The 19587-nt window shown below is 37.0% G+C and overlaps 1 protein-coding gene across 1 annotated transcript in view; it reads right to left on the bottom strand.

Moving 5' to 3' along the window:
• Positions 1 to 19587, bottom strand: part of LOC133993907 (glucocorticoid receptor-like) — a 71610-nt gene that overhangs the window by 9927 nt on the left and 42096 nt on the right. The window contains exons 3-7 of the mRNA XM_062433040.1: positions 18033 to 18202; positions 16324 to 16350; positions 7827 to 7943; positions 4062 to 4334; positions 1505 to 1649 (exon numbers count right to left, since the gene is read on the bottom strand). Coding sequence (XP_062289024.1) covers positions 1505 to 1649; positions 4062 to 4334; positions 7827 to 7943; positions 16324 to 16350; positions 18033 to 18202 — 732 coding nt within the window. The remainder of the gene's footprint in view (positions 1 to 1504; positions 1650 to 4061; positions 4335 to 7826; positions 7944 to 16323; positions 16351 to 18032; positions 18203 to 19587) is intronic.

Below are 19587 nucleotides of genomic sequence, written 5' to 3'. Positions count from 1 at the left end.
ATTCTGAAGTATTGCTTTATACTTAACAACACCTGAGCCAACTCCCTGTGGCTTCAAAGCAGCGCAGCAGGTTATTTACTATGTGGTTCAGTATGTACTGTATTTAATACAGTCTGTTGCTGTCCTGATTGTGCTTTTTTGTGTGTCTTACAAAACATCCAGCAAGTACATGTCTCAATAAATTACTCCCATGTAGTACAGTATCATTATCAAAACATGCTGTTTTATCTCACCACTGCAACTGTGCATGTGACCACAAAGATCGAGCACCTGTGTACATGTGAATGTTTTCTGGTTTCTTTAGCCATGAGTCATGGTTTCTTTATGACAGTAAACTGAATATCTTGTAGGCTGTTGTTGACAAAACAAATCATTCAGAAACATCACCTTGAGCTCTGAAAAACAGCAATTGAGATATTTTCTTTGATTACATTATATATATTTGAAATAATAAACAGATTCATGAAAATAATCATTAGCTGCAGCTCTGAAATAGTACATCAAATCTGTAAAACCACAACTACAACTGTTTGTGTTTGGATTAAATGAATGAGACAACACATGTCAATTAGTGAACTTGTAGAGGTGCTGGTTGGACAGAGTCAGACTGTTTCCACCTGATTCCAATCTAAACTAATTTAATCGCATCATATCAATCTCCTTATCTCACTCTCAGCATAATATTCATCCTTATCCCCAAAATTGTGTCTTAATACCATGCTTATGGTCTTTATAAATATCATTGTGATGTGAGGTTGGTGAATAAAACATCAGAAAACACTGAAAAATGCCTGTGAAAAAAATGATCAAATATTGATTTTCAAGCAGCATTCCAAAATCCTAAAATACTAAATTTACTATAATGCAGCCTAAAACATGTTAGACACAGTTATTTTTGCTTTAAAATGACTTTAACGATGAGTCTATTAACAAAATGATTGCTAATTAATTTTCTATCAATTAACTAATCAATATATCATTGCAGCTCTCTTTTATTTTATTTTTTTACAACATTACTCACCTGCGGCTGCACACTTGTGTTTATATTAGCATAGAGCATTTATCAGTGGGTTTTTACTCCCTAGGTGTAGAGCTGAAGGATAGGTTAGGCCTGTGTTCATTTAACCACATTTTGGTAGCGTTCTTGTCATTTTGTTCTCTAATTTATAATGCTGGATTTCACTGTACTGCAGTCTTTGTCTCTGATAACGCCACTAAAAGCCTGGAAAGGGTTCAGACAGCCACATGCTTCCTCTAAAACACATGGCATCAGCAGTGACTTCACCTGATATAACATATTAACACAGAAACTGCTAAATGTCTTTTAGCCAGCTGTCAACCTGACTTCATTTCTAGCCAAGTTGAGTAATGAACAGACAGATGGGTGAGGGTGTTAGATAAGTGATGAACTGAGACCGACACCCTTAAATGAGCAAATGCGAAGCAAAACTGGCTGAAGAAAGCAGTGTACTGTAAATATGCAACAGACGACCGTAATACCCACTTGTTGATGACGAGATCAGGGGCGAAACAGAGCATGGTACCGTTACACTGCTCATATGACCTCCAACCCAGACTGAAGGACATGAGGAAGAGCCAGGAGCACTGTAGCAACGTCATCTGGTCATCGAGGTGCAGGTTACGGAAGCCTAAAAAGGTCAATAAGTGAGTTAAAAAGACTAGACACAACAAGCCAGGAAAAACACACACACATAGAGTAATCACACAAATTTAATGACCAACTATTGATATGAAATTAAAAAAAGGATTATTGCATTTAAGAATTTAGTTGGATGTCTTTAAAGATTGTTGGTAACATAGTAATTATTATATAATCACTATGATTCATATTTGATGTTATATATTATATAAATTATTTGCATGAAATACAATTGACCTGTTTTGTCTATATTTTTTTTAAAGCACAGCATTATATCCTGATTTCAAAGCTATACAGAGACGTCATTGCTCATTCATCATTAAAACACAATCACAAAGCCAGCCAAAATTGCACAATCTAGTTAAGTCGATGTTCAAATTGGATGTAAATTGCATTTCAGTCGTTTCCACACTGTCAAAACTACAAAAGTGGATATGCACATGAAAAGTCCTTTCACGACGCATTTGTTTTAGACCATGGCTGCGTTATGTAAGAGCCTCTCCCACTAAGAGCCTTTTCTCACTATCAACTTGGCAGGCCGCCAGCTGCGGACAATGCACACACAACAAGACCAGAGCCAGATTTGTCCCTCATCACACTGTCACACACAAAGAAATCACAGTGAAAATAAGCTAATGTTATGTTGGGAGGTTTTCTTTGAGAAATCTGATATTAAATCTTGGCTGAGACCAACAGCAACACTTAAGAGTGAGAAGAGAAAAGCTCTGAGCAAATACTTGGAGCTATTACCGGGTCATGTGCTTCCTTTCTCATGATTAGAAAAGAAAACTAGCATGGGTGTTTAAGATTTCAAACTTTGTGTTTCCATTTTTGTTTTTATAAAATGGAAACTGGGTCACTGTCAAACCCAGATATTATCTTTTCATGTTTACAACATGAATGTAAGTTATTTGGGACAACCGTAAAATACAAGTATATCCCTTTATGAATGAATGTCATGTTTTGATCTGCTACTTGAGAGATAATACATCTCAAAACATGGAAGGACCACTTGCTCCAATTGTCATGTACATGTATTTTTATTTCGACTTCTGAGGTACTGATGGCATTAGCGTGTCATGAATAATACAAGTGTAAATTTTAGTAGATTTTAATACAGTAGCACATTTCTATTTGGTAGTAGGAAGCCCAGTATATGAGTTTATATTCAGTCTAATACTAGAGCCATAAACCTGCTGGTACTGTGATGATGACTTTTTTTTGACACCCTCTCCTGAAAAGTCATTTTTAATACACACACTAACGTTATAATGTAATCCAGAAGAGAAAGAATAATCCTTTATCCATACGGAAATTACATTAAAATGAGTCAAGATGTCACTGACAATAAATGCAGTGATTTGAATGGATGAAAAAAAGAGAAAAGTCTGCTCAATGTAGGAACAGTAGCTTTACAGAGATGAATGAATTTAGCGGGTTGAAAGAACATCATTGTTATGCACATTCAAAAATGCATTAACCTTGGTCATGACCTGATCAAAATTAAAGTACTTTGAGAAGCTGGGTTTCGAAAGTGAATTGTACGTTTATAAGCCACCATTATTCTCCTCTTCAGTATGTAATTAGGGATTCAGCCATTACAGAGGTTACACTCTTTACTGCATGTCTGCAGAACATCTGTTGTTCTTTGGCTTCGCTGCTAAGAGGAATCATTTGGAGGAAAAAAAAATCAAATGTTTTATGTGTTTTTGTACTGTTTGTCTTATGTTAGAAGACATGAAGGACTTCAACAATGGCCACTTCTACACCAATTAAGATAGCAAGAGGCTATTAGCCTAGCCATGATTTAATCAGCTAAATGATGAACTCACAATGGCTCCATCTGTGCTTCTCATTAACTGTATAATTACAAATTATCAGCGAAGAGGCCACAGACTACATCTAAACACCCCAAATTAAAGTTTTTTATTCCACTAGAGTTATGTATTAACACCTGTTCAGACCACTACAAGGAAACTGTGACATTTTTAAATATGGTAAGTTCTCTTTCTTTACTGGAAACATCACATAGTTTACATTATTTTGCAAGTTAAATTGCGGCTACACGTTCTTTACTTTTACAAAGGAATGCTAGATATGCTGACAAGCAGATGTTTGGTTAACTGGAGGGCAAAAGCGGAAGGTTTGCTATTATGTCTGCAAATGTTTCAGCACACAGGCAAGGAAAATGATGCAACTTACTTGACCAGCTGCATGTATTAAAAGTAGCAAATGACTGAAAGCAGGTCTTTGTGCTCCATCTGTGACTTGGCCTACTTAACTACACATTAGTCTCAATTACAAGCTGGAAATATCACCACTGACACACAGCTTGGGTCGTGGTGTGCATCAAAACCAAACCAAATACAGCACATATTAAGAAGCTTTTCTTCTTCTTTACCTGGCAAAGACTTGGCCCACTTGACTGCAGAGATGACCTGCTGTCCCCCCAGCCTGTTGAGAGTGGTCATGAGCCGCGAAGAGGTGTCAGGCAGTGTGCTGTCATAGCCTGAGTAGATGATCTCAGGCTCAATGGCCTTGAGTACAGACAGCATGGTGGGAACAAGTTGGGGCATGCACCTGGGGATGACTGGCACAGGCATGTTGATGATGGGCTCGGATGATCCAGGGGGCCGTTGCACTTTCATCTTGATTAGCTTCTTGTTTTTTCTTGCTAAGGGGCCGCAGTGGCGGGGCAAAAAGTAGAAAGAAAGGGAAGAAGAAACAAAAAAGAAGGGAACAAGTGAGCTTGGTTGTTGTTTCACTTTTTAGACACAAAGCATATACTCCTGTTTTGAACATCTCATTTGTATGATTTTTGATTTTACAGCAGCCAACAGCGTCTCAACAAGAGACCATACAGTAAAATAACGAACAGTTTGTTGAAGATGAATAGATCATAATTTGATACACTAGGATTAGGATCGTTGCCAGAATTAATTTGATGGAGTCATGCGCTCCCTACTAAGAGGCATGTACTGTATATAAAGCAACATTCTGAAAGGCACAAATGTACAAACAACCTACAGAAAGAGGACAAACTGCCACAGATGTTCAACCTAACAGGCTACCGGACGGTAACTGAGATCCAAGATAACATTGCTAGGGCTTACAACTACAATAACTATTAATCAAAATATCAATGAATGTGATTTTTTCTCAATTAATTGATCATTTGGTCTATATAATACCAGTGAAAACATCCATCACATTGCATGAACAACAGTGTAAAACCCTAAAGATATTCCAAACTAAACAAAGCTGTGAAAGGTTAAGCGAATATGTAGGTTTGTGACAGGTATTAATCTGTTTCTCAGAGGAACAATTTTTTTAACATTATGACATTTTTTGTTGTTGTTGTTGTTGTTATTTTTTCAGTTTCTGTTGAGTGCGACAAACAGCAATAACATACTGTGCAAGCATAACATTTGATCCCACGAAATGTGCAACAACATATCAGGGGTTGAGAGGTTACCATGAAAAAACATGTTTTTTCATACTCTCTACCTTTTTTTAATTTCCTCTCCTGGCGTTTCTATGGCAACTAAGAGCCTTTCTGGTGGGGGTATGTCTGCTGATGCACTGACGTCCATCAAATCACTCTCTGTCTTTCTGTCTCTACCAATCTGTTTGTGTATGTTTTGGCAGTACCTCGAAGTAGTGTTCTTGATCACATTATTCATATATATCATAAATCCATTATAAGTTTGTCATCCTGTATTTCTGCAATTTGTCTTTCTTCTATCTTTTATCTATCGCATATCTGTCCGTCCTAGGAGAGGGACCCCTCCACTGTTGCTCTTCCTGACGTTTCTTCCATTTGTTCCCCATTAGTTTTTTTCTTTTTTTAGGGAGTTTTTCCTTAATGTTTCCTTAATTCGTGAAAAGAGGGTCTAAGGACAGAGTACATTGTATTACTACACTGATTTTGTGATATTAGGCTATACAAACCAAATTGACCTGACTTTAATATGTAGAACAACTTTCACCTCTGTCTTGATAAACACAGTACTGTTTACATATCATCTCACTCAACACTGATCTGTACAAACCACTGGCAGTTATTTCATGCCCTGAGGTATAATCAGCTAAATTAACATAAGAACCTGTCTATTAAAACAAAGAAAGAAAGACATAACTGTTCCAAGCACTTAATCAGTTACTGTGTTTCACCTGTTGCTTCCGATGTCCATCTTCCTTAACCCTGATACATCTTAACCGTCGCACTGTGTCCTAAACATTTGTTCCTTTAAAGACGCTTTTTTTTTCTCAACTCTCTGCCTGTATGTCTTGTTATCTGATCCAAGGCTGTGGACTCAGACGTGACGGTGCATTTTGTATTGATCAATGTGCGTAAGGATGAGGTGGTGGTGCTCCTTCCTTGAGCACAGCCTTCATACTCGCACACATGTTCAGAACAACATGTTCATAGAAAATGGCACACGCACGTTCACAGATGAGTGACTAACACCAGCTGATCCACACCGCATCCGATTCTTGTTTAGAACACGTAGTTCGAGACGACTCATTTGTACATTAAATGCTAGACTTTTCTGCAATTTCCAAGGTTCCATTAAGAAAATAGTTAATTTGTTGTTGGTGCATCACTGCAACATATCTGCAATAACATTCAATGCTTTCCTTGAGAAGACATGATTTTCCACAGAGCTTTACCTCATTGTGGGGTCAGGGCACTGTATTAGAATACAGATCTACTCAGTCTCAATTTATTTTAAGGTCTCAATTTTTTTCTTCTCTAATCTACAGACCTACAAACAAAGTATTGTCTTTTCACTAAAAGTGAAAATCACAGTTCTCAAAGTATAATAATACCCCAGAATTCCTATCGGCACAGAATCATTACATAAGAGGTAAGATAGAAACAGAACAAAGTGAAGAGTTAATTCGAAAGGCAGAAAGGCCTTTATAGATGACAATAAGTGACAACAATATAGTGAGTAAAAGAAGATGTGACAGAAGGTTCATTTCAGTGATGTCTGTAGTGTGAATGTACTGTATGACCAACATGACTACTGTAGTATCCATGTTCATTTGAGGCAGTAGTATTTGATTTCATATGATCCAACAAATCTCAACCCGTTAAGATGCCGCGGAACAGATGGAGTGTATAAAGTGAATGTTGTGAAAGTGAAATAAATGTGATATAATGTACAGATATTATACTATGGTCCTGAATAGTGTATTCCCCTTTCTAAAAGAAAACTATTGGTTTGATAAATTATTTAATTATATTTTCCAAATATTTTGAATGTTCCAATAACAGAAATAACTGAAATTTACTTGCAGTTATGGAAGTATGGTTAGTATATTACAAATAAGTACAATGTATCATACTTTACTACTGTACATGATTTTAAATATGGCAATGTTTCATTATCCCAGGTACTGTACATCTTATGAGAATTTTCTCTGATCATTAAGGCAGGAGGTGTGGTGACATGGGCTCTGAGCTTATGTAACCATTTTCCATTAAACCTGGGTGATGGTGAATTAAGTAGAAACCAAATATACTGGAGGTCTCAATAGAGACAGTGGGTGGTAGTGTCAGAGGGCCAATGGCATGGTACTCAATGAAGAGGTGTTTCAACAAGCTACTATGTAATGGAAATGTATGACATCTGGAAAATGCTGATTCACATTTGTACTGAGTAAAATGAGAAGACTGATACCATTAGGAGAGATAAAAGTGTTTTTCAAAATGTCAAACTTTTCCTTTAAAGACACAGTAAAACAAAAAAAAGCTTTTGTTCTGGTGTAAATTGTTCTGTTACCTATTAGTATATGCCTTTAAAATGTTAAAATATTTATTAAAAGGTAAACATCCTGCATAAACTCAAATATGATTTGGGGCCACTAGTTAAACCCTTCCATCATATAAAACCACACTTTTGTGGGTTGTCCTGTAGCTAGCAGAGCAATGTGATATGGGTCAAAAACTTGGTTTAAATGTCCAAAAAATGTGGTTGAGGACTATGACTACTGATTTCTCCCTTATCCTATACCCTCCACTTCCCTCCCACGTTGTTATATCAGAGGGTGGAGGCTCCACATTTCTCTGTATGAAAGCTAAGGGTGCTCCAAGTGCTCTAAATGTGTTTCAAAATGCTGAAGCGTTTGATGTAGCCTGGTCCGATTCACTATTTACCTTCCAAGTTCATTCCGGCTTGAAGACATTTCCTGAAGCGGCAGGCTGGACAGTTCTTCCTGCGGATCTTATCAATGATGCAGTCATTTCTCCCTGCACACAGGTAGTTGTGCTGCCCTGTAAAAAGGAGAGGAAGAAGAAGATGAAGAAGGAGACATAATAGCTAGCTAAGAAGGTTTTAGATGGATTATCCTGAGCAGTATGTATTATGACCACACTAACCACCTGTTGATTCTACAGTAAGCCTGACAAGTCTGTGGTGTCCCTCTGATGTTGACAGTTTCACTTCCTCAAGGCTGTTCTTGGAAAACACACCAAAGTCCATGATTGTGTACAGAGCTCTTTCGGGCAAACAATCACACATGGTCCACATACTAGAGTCTAAATGGTCCACACTTGACAGCTCTGAACATTTGAACACTTTCTTTATCGTGTAATTACTCTTTTGTGATCTGAGTATGAATGCTATACATGATACGGATGTTGAAAAATAAACCTTAGATGAAACTGTAATTACATCCATAAATTTGACAAATAGGATGGCAATAGATATTTGACCAGAGGGAAGAAATTCTGTGTCTGCTCTATCAAATATTTCTAGGAGAAAATCTTTGTCAGTTATATGCAACCAACACATTTACAAGGAAAAAAAGGCTCAAACATCACTGTAATAGTTTGAGATGTTAAATTGCTAACACTCCATTCTCCATGTTTTAAACAAATCTAATGAAGACCAAAACCAACAACACATTAGTTTGTCTCTACATACTTTACAACTTCCCTGTCTGTTGCTCTAAATCCCATTGTTTTCTTACCTAACATGTGCATATTTAACAACAGGACACAAATGTATGTTTTCACTTTTCAATGTATTTTTGGAAACTATGGAAAAAATACTCTTAATTGGTTGATTTTAAAGGGCAACTTCAGTAATGTTTTTGTTCACCTCCAGGGTGATTACTTTGACTCTGTAGGCCTGATTTACTAAGATACCAAATAAAGGGTGAAAAATTGCGTGCACAGTGCAATAGATTGCACGTTTAGTTTGCATGTGTTTTGCGGGTGATCTACTAAGAATAACTGCGTGAATGAAAACAGGTGCAACAGGGTGGAGACAGCAGTATTTAAATAAATGGAGAGTTTGGAAGCGCAAAATGAAATGTAATTAGGTTCTAGTGGAAGAGGTTAACAAATATATTGAGTTATAACAAATCAAAAAATTACCAGAAAAAAACACCATATGGGAGAGTATTTGTGACAAAGTCAATGCTGTTAGTAAAACCAAAAATATTCCACTCCAAAAATATTAACATGGGTAGAAAAAATCTGTCCTGTGTGTATTCTGTCATTGTGCCTCCGTCTCCTCCCCCACAGTGACAGCAATCATCTGTGCGCAGTCCGCAGTCGGTTAATACCTGCCCTTCAAAGGTATTATTTATAGACGCAGTTTTCGTCCGAAAAATTACCTTCAGGTTTGGTAAATCACAATGCGTGTGCTAAATAACATATTTGCATTTTCTCCTCCCTGAATTTTGCACACTAGGGTTGAAACGCCCCATATTACATATTCATTAAGGCAAACGTACTAAATGGACAGCGCGTACTATATTGCACACTTGAAAGGCACAAGCCTCAGTGCGCTGCGTTAGTAGATCAGCTTGCACATTTTTTGCGGGTGATGTGTGTACTGTGTGTACTTCATTTTGTGTTAGCACACTGTTACATCACTGTTGGATGTGGCTGCAGGTGCAACAGCAAACACAGGTATGGCCAGAAGTGCCAGAAGTACCTGAACCTCAATCAAACACTGCTTTTCAACTCGGTGCTAAGATACTCCATGGTGAACAGATCTACTCACAAAAGTGGGGGCAACGGCTCTGGTTAGTATGATGTTATGTAGTCAATAGCGTTCTTGTATGCAATACTCTTATGCTTTCTTTCCATCTTTTTCTCTGTACTGATATCAGGCTGCGGTGCCATGTTAGATAGTTTTAAATGTGCCTCTTGCTGATATAATTGGACCACAAAACATTCGTAACAAAGGGAAACATTCCTGAGGAGACATTTTCCACTTTTTCCACATTAATAATATAAATTCATCATACTGTGCATTATTATTATTATTACTTTCAATTCAATTTATACAGACCAGGCTTTCCTAAATTTCATGGTTCAGCCTAGAAGATCTTTTTAATGTCATGTTTCCATGTCAGTTCAGTAGTGTTATCCTGGGTTACAGTGCAACAGTGTCTTGCTTTTAGCACATACAGTACTTGTGTGAGAGCCTGAGGAGTGTCACATGAATCTTATCTTTTCTGCATCAACACATTCTTTTGAGTTCAGACTGAGACATAATTAATCCAATAGACAAAATTAATAAGGGGATGTCCCATTAAATGATGCCAAGCATGCCACAGTCATAGTATGCCATTATGACAGTCATTCTATAAAATCAAAATGTCATAAACAACTAGAATCACCTTTGATGTGCCTGATGACACACTAACTTAACAATGAACTTCAAATCTGCTGTTGAGATCATGTAACACTGTCGAAAACAGATCGTAGGTAGTGATTTGGAAAGACGCTTTACTATTATTTATCTGACAAGAACTCTAGCTTTGCCACATTGTTCACTCACAGGTTACTGTTGACAAGACGTCAGCGTAATTGAAAAAAAGCTTTTATTCAGTAATTTTGAGTAAAAATCATGATTTTACTTAAATGGAAATTGCCTCCAACTTCAAACCACCTACAGGACTTACAGTTAGCTTTATACGCTTGTCATGGCCTGCAGTAACATTATTTTCAGCTATCGGACTTCCAGAAAACGAACTTAGATCCTGCTCCAGTAGAGAAATACAAGGTGTACTAAAGACGTAATGTAGACGCAGAGAGAAAGAGATAAACTGCAATCGCAAAAAAAAAAAAAGTAGGCAATAGGCAGGAATGCCAACTGGTTTTTCCAGATTTCTAGTCACACATCGATTATTCATTTGACAGGTGATCCATGATGTACCTCACCAAAGGTTGAACTTTTTTTAGCTCCGACTTAGCGACAGAAAAACACACATCTATATAGGAGTGGCATTCTTCTATGTGGAGTTGAAAAGCATTTCTTATTAAAGAGCATATGCCCTTTCTGGATAACAGGACAACTAAATTATAGTGTACTCCATCACCAATTACTGTAGATACAGAGAAGTAAGGTGGAAGGGCCTGCTCATTAGTCACCTGTGGAATAATAGCATTACTCATTATGAAACAGATCTGCACAGCTATTACACCCAGGAGTGGCAAAAGACACAATAAATAACTGCACGGAAACCCTGTAATGTGCAGTCTTTTGATGTTCTGGAAACTTGGCACAATATATCTAAATTGATGCTGAGGTCATCATAGTGGCAGACACAATAAATATTTCACTTGCTCCGCCTCTGTCACTCTCCAGCAACCCTTCATTCATCGTAAACACACACTGAGGAGTTTCTATATGACTGCAGAAATTGGGACTGGCTACAATGCCTGGACAGAATGCCCTTTGAGACCATAAACATTATCACTGATCTTTGAAATATGATGTGCTTGAAGCTGCTTTTTGAACTAAAGGGCATTCAATAATACTGCTGGCATCATATAACTGAATGTAAAGAATACTGCACAGTGTGTAATGTGTATCATTTCATCCTAAAGGCACATGGATATAATAATAGAAATATAGTGCTATATATTAATATGATATTCATAATAAAATAATAGCTACCTTTGTATAAAGTAAAAACCTCCTCATATGTTTACCAATAAGTTCCTTAAAAAAGTGTCTTCTGGTCGTTTGCTACTGTAAACCACAAGTTGGTTGGCCTTGCATTCATGTGTTCAAGAGAAATATTTGCTGATTCACGGATTTCTTATCCATGATGAAAATGAGAACTAAATAAAAATAACAATCAAAAATGAGATGTATTTCAAAATGTATTACAATTCTAAAAGCTAAATAACAATGTTAGGGATGAATGAATGATTCCCTTTATCCTCCGCTTCCCTACATATCAGCCGAAACTGATTTAGTTTTTAACTTACTTGACCTGACTTGACCTGTTGTTTCTGCCAATAATGTTACTGGTTCTTAGAAAGAAGTAACACACTTACGGACTTAATTCATCTATTATTTCACTGAAAATTGGACAAGACGCTAGGTCAGCTGGGTCAAACGACAAAAAAAGAAAGGATACGACCTGAGAGATTCTTAGAAAGCTAAACTAATGTGACATCAGCAGCCAACATTAGTTTTAGTTGAAACATAGTTATCCGTCATGTGTTTGTGCTATTGGTAGGACTGACTGTAGGAATATTCACTACATGACTATGTGTGCATACATATTATATAACATTTCAGATGCTGAACAGTATTTTAGTGAACAAGTGAGTGAATCAGATTCTAAATGATCAACCCTCTCTGCAGTGTAGAGCACAGGTAGCTGCAATAATGCCAAGTCAGCAAGAATGACAGTGAGTGACCGGCTATGTTTATTCAGCCAGAGTTTATCAATGACACCTATGACACTGTGCATGTATCATTTCAATCTGATATAAGTGAGAAGTTTATTTAAAACTATTAAAATGGTGGAAAAATGGTGTAAAAACACCCATACAAGAAAGCAAACTGTGTTTTTTCATTGATCATAGGACTTGGTTTTGTGCTCTTTAAATCAAATTAGCATATATTTCTATGAGCACAAGTCTTAGTGAAAAGTTGTGCCATAAATTCCAGGTTTCTAATTTCCGTTAAGGCTGAGCATTCAGTTTTGCACAATTGTTCCAAAAACTTTACCTTAGTGTGTATTTATGTCAAAGCTTTGACCTGCAACCCCTTTTTATATTTGACAGGTTGTTTAGTTGCCTTTGTAAGAGTGAGTCAATTCATTATTATTTCCTTTACCCTGCAGTGGTTTACATTATTTGGCCATTCTTGTGTATGCTCTCTATATTTTCACAGAAAGACAAAACGGGTGAGTGAATACTGAGCCTAATTCAGCAGCCTTAATACATGTACTACGAGCACTGGTAAACACAGAATCTGGGACATCAAGCAAATGATTAGCTCGGCTTAATGATGCTCAGAACAGCAGCGCTCTGTGTGATGGTGGCTGAAGCAAAAAATACATTCTGTAATCTGGATAGAGCAGCACAGGTGTTTATATGTAATGTAACTGAGTAAATAAAGTAGGGATATAACAGTAAACATTCTTCCTGAACCATCACTGTATGTATGTTATGACTCAGTGCATGCAGTCGTACAAAGAATACACTCCATGACGCAGAATCTCTGTAGCGAAATTTTACCACGTCTCTGTGTATAAATCTATATCATCACTATGAGATTATTAATACCGAAGCTTCAGTGTGTAAGCAGCATGTTACTGTTGTAGCTACTGGAGGTGGAGTTAGTTTGAACATTTTTTTATACAGTTAACTAATAAATCATCATAACACAAACAGAAAAGTTGTTTTCCTTTTCCACTGCAAAACTAATCTGTTTCAGTAAGTTTCTACTGGAGCACAACAAACTGTTAGATGTTTACATTTTTCAAAATACAAGACCAAAGTGTTACCCAACCGTCAACCCTAAAACTGAGGTATATACCTAACTGTGTGAATGTTGTGTACTGTTATGCCCCTGAAAGAAAGTAAAAATGAAGACCATAGTAGGAGTAATGTAGCTCTAATGAAGCAGTATTGTAAGTTATGTAATGTCAAATATATATAGCCAAGGCAATTTTTCTCCATTATTTATCACAATCACAGAAATAATCACTTTTGGAACTCAGAAATAATTACATTATACATATCCTGGAAATGAATCTGCAGGGTAGGTGGTGTGACAACAAGATAGCAGCCTGGGGGCTCGCCAGTTGCAGCCATCACTGATATCACAGGAAGTCATTGCAAACAGCGGCGTAAACAGCCATCTGTGGTGTCAAAAGTGCCAGCTGAAGCCCACTGATATCCTCCCTCCCTTATCCTGCCCTGATCTGCTAACAAGGACCTGGCAGCTCCCATCAGCACTGCTTGGTGATGCCTATTGCTGTGTTTGTAGCTAACATTATCACACAGGCCTGCCACTAATGAGTGTTGCTCAGTGGGTCTGTGGTTAGCACTGTCACCTCACAGCAAGAAGGTCCACAGTTTGAACCACACAGCGACATTTTAATTCAGCAATATTTACTGGTTACTTAATCTGACAGGCCAGCAATTACAAAGAAAGCTCCTTGTACATGTGAAGCAACACCCCCATTCACCCTCACTCCCCCCACAGCCAGGCCTGAGAGGCCCCCTACACACCAGAATGCTGTCCTTTGTTTTATTTATTCTTTATTTTTTGTCCAAGTCTAAACTGTGCAACAAATGTTGGACCTGTATATCAGCAGATTCATTATTGTTCGGTAGCAGCCTTGAATCCATATCAAATATGAAGTACAGTTCACACTAGGCCAACATCACACTCTCACAGACAAAACTTTTAACCCTCCGCCAACATTCAACCACAATCAGAACACTAAAACACCAGCAGTTGCTTGCATAACCAAAGCTTCTCCATGAAGTATTTTACTACAGTAATAACATTTAAATAGTCTTTAAACCTCTCCCCGGCAATAAAGCACAGCTTAACATCACCTGAATTTGTGAGTAACTGACAACAAAAAGAACAAAACCCTCCAGAATTTAATAAATGTATGTAAATGACAAGATATCCACTTTACCAACAAAGAAACACAATCTCCAAACCTTCTTGCTGAAAATGGATGACTGTCAAAACTTGAGGCATTTTACTCTAGAACTAAGTTAATATTGACTCTTAAAATAATCAGCATCATAATGTGTGCCATGTTTGATTTGAAATGCTCTTTATGGCACCAGTGTAAATAACCGGTGTATAACCAATTAATCTTTTGAATTTTTGCTTAATGATTAACCAAAAAATGTGATTACCATCTGATTACATCTTTTGGAAAGTCAATTTAATCACTTTAATATGTCATGTTATTTGTTTTTTGGGGATCACAGGGATTAAAGGACATACATTTAAATGAGGCTCTTTCATTGCAAACAATCAAAGCATTTTCCCAGTTTCCCCAATCTCGTTTTTTTCTGGCATTAAGCAATTGTGAAAAAAACATAATTGCATTGTAATTTCTGAAATTTATTTAAAACCCAAAAGGCACCACAAGACTAAAAGGCTTTGTGGGCTTAAAGTCTGAAATTGAAAAGGCATTACATTTTGTAACTGCCTGTGACACACTAACCCAAGAATAATAGAGGGGGTTTGGACAGATGTTTTACTGTAAAAATGGTTAATTACTACATTGATTCATTACCACAGATGATTTTAGACTGATACATTATTATTTTAACATAGGTCTATTGGGGATAACCACAGAAGTAAAACATACAGTCCTTTTAAGAGTTAACTGTGAGTGTGCAGTTAAAAAAAAGTCAGAAACAGGGGAAGTGATGACATTTGATATTGATGATATTATATTTACCTACTGGCAAAACCTAATATTTTTTGTCTTAGACTTGAGTAGGCTCACTTTTTCATTTAAGAGATCTGTTATTTTAAGGCTTTAATTGATACATTTTCCATAAATATGTCTCTGACACACCCTTTTTTATTTCAACAATCCCAGAGGTTTACCATTTTCACATCAACAGCCACAAGTCACCCATTTTCTGAAAGTTATCCTCAACTGAAGTAATTGATGTATCCTGAAAACTGTGGCCTGAAATTCTTTAAAAAAAATGTATAGTAAAATGTTCCCTCTTTTGTAACTGCAGGCTACAATTTGCATGTTGAGTCAAAATATACTACAGTAAGTTCTTCAGATTTTTAAAGGCATTACTAATTACAATAACACGTACAGTAAAGTAAAACATAATACCCGTAGGATACTTTGTATGACGGATAATCTGTGTTAAACACAGCTCAAACAGAAACCAGGACATGGCCTCAATACAGTTGTCAGTAAAACACATTGAAACAGAGTAAATAAAACACAAGAACAGCACAGGTTGGGGGTTGGCATCAGATCTCAGGAGGTAAATATGGGTCAAGTGTAAAAGAACGTGCCAAACTTGAGACAGGGTGTGATTGTAATTATTTGATCTATCACCCATGAGGATGATGAAGTGGAGCATTCCAAGCAGAAACTGAAGAGCACAAAAATCAGTCACAGGCAATTTAAGCTGACGTGAATGACATCAGAACATTTGCATGCACAAACAGAGTTGGCAGAAGACGGCTAGGCATGTGTCTAGGCAGATTGGACATATCTCAGTGCTGAAGGAATACAGGGACATGGGCAAAATCAGAAGTGATAGTACTATGATCATCATCATCATTATCATCATCATCATCATCATTATTATTATCATCATCATTATTATTATTATTATTATTATTATTATTATTATTAATAATAAAGGTGCATTTATTTACCATCTGTGTTTTGTCGTGCTCTCCATCCTTCACCATAGAGAAAACGACCGGAGAATGGAGAGGGGGGAGAAAAACAAAAATTACAGATATAACTTTCTCAGTGCGAGGCAGCTCTTAAAAAAAAAAAATCAAACTTAAACTTTAGTTTGAGGGCTTGGCATTTAAGCCAGCACCGAATAATAAAAAGCTGATAACAGTCAACAATCACACAACTCAATCAATTAAGCATAGCAGCTCATATTCAGTACTTGAATTTATCATTTTACAGTTTTTTGTCACTTTTTTACACATATTTTGCAAAGGAATAGTAGCCTCAAGAGCTTTATTGTATGCAGGAGACATTCAAGTACATTCAAAATGTTCTGTTATTAACCACCAGCCATGCTTTAGTCCTGAAGGCCAGGAGTAGTCAAACCATCCATGTTTACTAGCCGTATTGTTTCAACAGGAGCGTTAGTTACAGATGAAGGACACACTGACGGAAAGAGATAGTGAACGTAGGAAAAGAAAGAAAGAAAAAAGACAAGGCTGTGTTGTTTGAAAAGAAAAAATTAGTGTGGGTAATTTCTGGGCTTTTAATTCTAGTTTTGGGGCCCATAATAAAAGTAAATAGAAGAGTGGTTTATTTATTGTTCACCTTGTCGATTTATGAATGTATGTAATAATCAATTATGAGTGACATACTCCTCAGAAAGCCTTTTCAAACAAATGACACATGAGCAGAAACAGCTTGAGAAACAGGAAACGGAGAAACATAAGCGGAGAGGAGCAGAGGGAAAAGGAATGCATGGCAGAAAGCCTTTAACACAAATTACTTTCTGTTTGTGAGATGCATTCCTGCCCCTCCCATCTCCAGATTGTGTCAAGGCAATTAGATTCAAGCCAAGTGTACTGACGCACAAACTGCTTGCCAAAGACCAAAATTAAATACTATATTAGAAGTTATCAAATGCAAAGCAGAAAAGTGGTCTTATAAGCTCATTATAATACTAGTCCTCTATTAGGCAATATTACATTAAGACGAAGAATATCATGATAATTTGTGTCTGGTTCCATCTGATTTTTTTTTTTTTTTGTGGTTATAAATCAAAATGACTTGTGCTTTGATACAGCACAAACAGGAAAGGCAAGAGAAGAAGAGGTAGTGACATGCAAAAAGGTCAGGACTAAGGTTCAAACCCACAAATATGCAAATACATGCCATGTGTCTCTACTATTCAACCCTAATCTTGGATTCTGAGAAATAATTTAATTGTCTGCTGCCTAAAGAAAGAGAGAGACAACAGAGAAGTTTCACTGTTGTGCAACAGCTTCAAGAGCTGATCTAACAGTATGTCAAGTCTAATGTTAGGACAGTGTTTGGGACAAAATGTACAAAGTAAATGGATGTTAATCATTGGTATTAAGTGCACATGTATGATCTTGTGGCTGCATAATATAGAATGCATGGCATGAATAGGCTAATCTGATTATAATCAGGTGTTAACACAGCCACAATACATCAATTGATCAAAAGGAAAAATATTTAAATTAAAATATCTTTGTTTGTTTACAAACTAAATCTCAAACATTTCACTCATGAAGATTGAAATACTATCAACCCAATCTGAACTGATTTCTCTGTGTTTTTAAGTAATGTGTCATGTCTGAGTGCATAAATTGGTTGAGTGTGAGAGAGGAAGCAGTTTGGCAAATGTGTGAAGACCAACCTTCGACGGCCCTCTTGAAGAACACCTTGCAGCTGCCGCAGGTTACGACCCCGTAGTGGCATCCCGAGGCCTCGTCTGAGCACACCAAACAGATTTTATGGGTCTGCCCACCGGGCTTGGATTGGCTCGGTACCACAGAACTACTGGTCTCTCCTGTTCTAGGTGACGAGCTGGAATGCATACAGACAGAGAGGGAGAGAGAGAAAAGAGGGAAATATGTAAATACTGTGCTCTGCAAGTAAACAATATTTATGACAAATTCACATCAGAAAAAAAAGAGGCGGTTTATGAGTATAGACAGCCTTAGTGATATGTTGAACTGTTGCTAGGAGACATGAGCATATCCGGTTGGCAAAGTAAAAAACCTGAACTGAAATCTGATAAACACTGTAATAGTGTTGCTGCTCCTCTGATTGATTAAGTCAGTGGCTAAATGCTCAGAATAATGGCAGTATTGCTCATAGAACGATAGTATATTGTAATTTACTGTATATTAAAAAACGTTAAACAAAAAAAGAGAATAGGTACATTTCTAAATATCTTCCAAATCCTCAAAGTCAAATGTATCTTGCAGGGAAAAGAGAAAAATTCAGTGAGCAATATTTTCTGTAAGACAGCACCATGTTGCAAGTCTAAAATGTTCAGTCTGACTTAATGAAGCATTCATTTCAGTATAACTTACTGCATGGTTGTCTTGCCATGCTTACAAACCTCCAGAGTCCTATAATCTTGAGAAGCTACAGCTAAACTTATATAACATATTAAACATTTAAATATACAACTAATCTAAAATGAAACTGCCTTTCCATTTTTACATGACAAAAACAGATTCACTGACTCAAAATGTGATGTAGTTGGCATTTTAGTAATTTTGATGAGCTCACTTCCCTGTGTAGTTTTCTTATAACAAAATAATAAATGTAATGTTTCCACATGTGAAGATTATGTGAATCACACCAAAACTGTGTATCCTGGAGGTCTAACAAACATGTTGAATCCATCTGCAAAAACATTTGCAAAGACAAACACTTTAAATCCTGCATTGTTCACATCCATGTTTACTAGTTTGCACTTTTCTTCTTTCCTGCCTTTTCTGGCACATTGCTCTCTTTCTTGGCTTAAGAAGATTATTGTATTAAACTGTCGCCGGGCCTGTGTATTGCATCACCCGAGAGCTTGTGTGTCCTCGTGCACAAAACAAACAAAAACTGCTCTATAGCGCTACTAAAGGCAAGAAACTTCACAGGATACCTTTAATGTGTAAGCAAATAAGCCAAACCAAATGAAGCCTATTACTGGCTGCAGCTCGCCTGTGCAGTAACTAAAGCTCTAAATCTCACTCCAAGCCTCCAATTGTGTTGCATTGCACATTAAAGCCTTGTTTAACCCCCTTGAGAAACTTGCGCACACATACGCAGAGTTGTCATTATCCCAGACTGTCTATAATTAGACGTAAAGTAACCAAGACACCTGAACTGCAGTGTGAAACTTAACTAGGCATCAACATCTATTTGTCAGATGCGTTGCAGACAAAGAGCCAGCATGTACGCTGAGG

The sequence above is a fragment of the Scomber scombrus genome, chromosome 14 (genome assembly GCF_963691925.1).
Source record: "Scomber scombrus chromosome 14, fScoSco1.1, whole genome shotgun sequence".
Taxonomy (NCBI): domain Eukaryota; kingdom Metazoa; phylum Chordata; class Actinopteri; order Scombriformes; family Scombridae; genus Scomber; species Scomber scombrus.
This window is presented reverse-complemented; position numbering and strand designations above follow the sequence as displayed.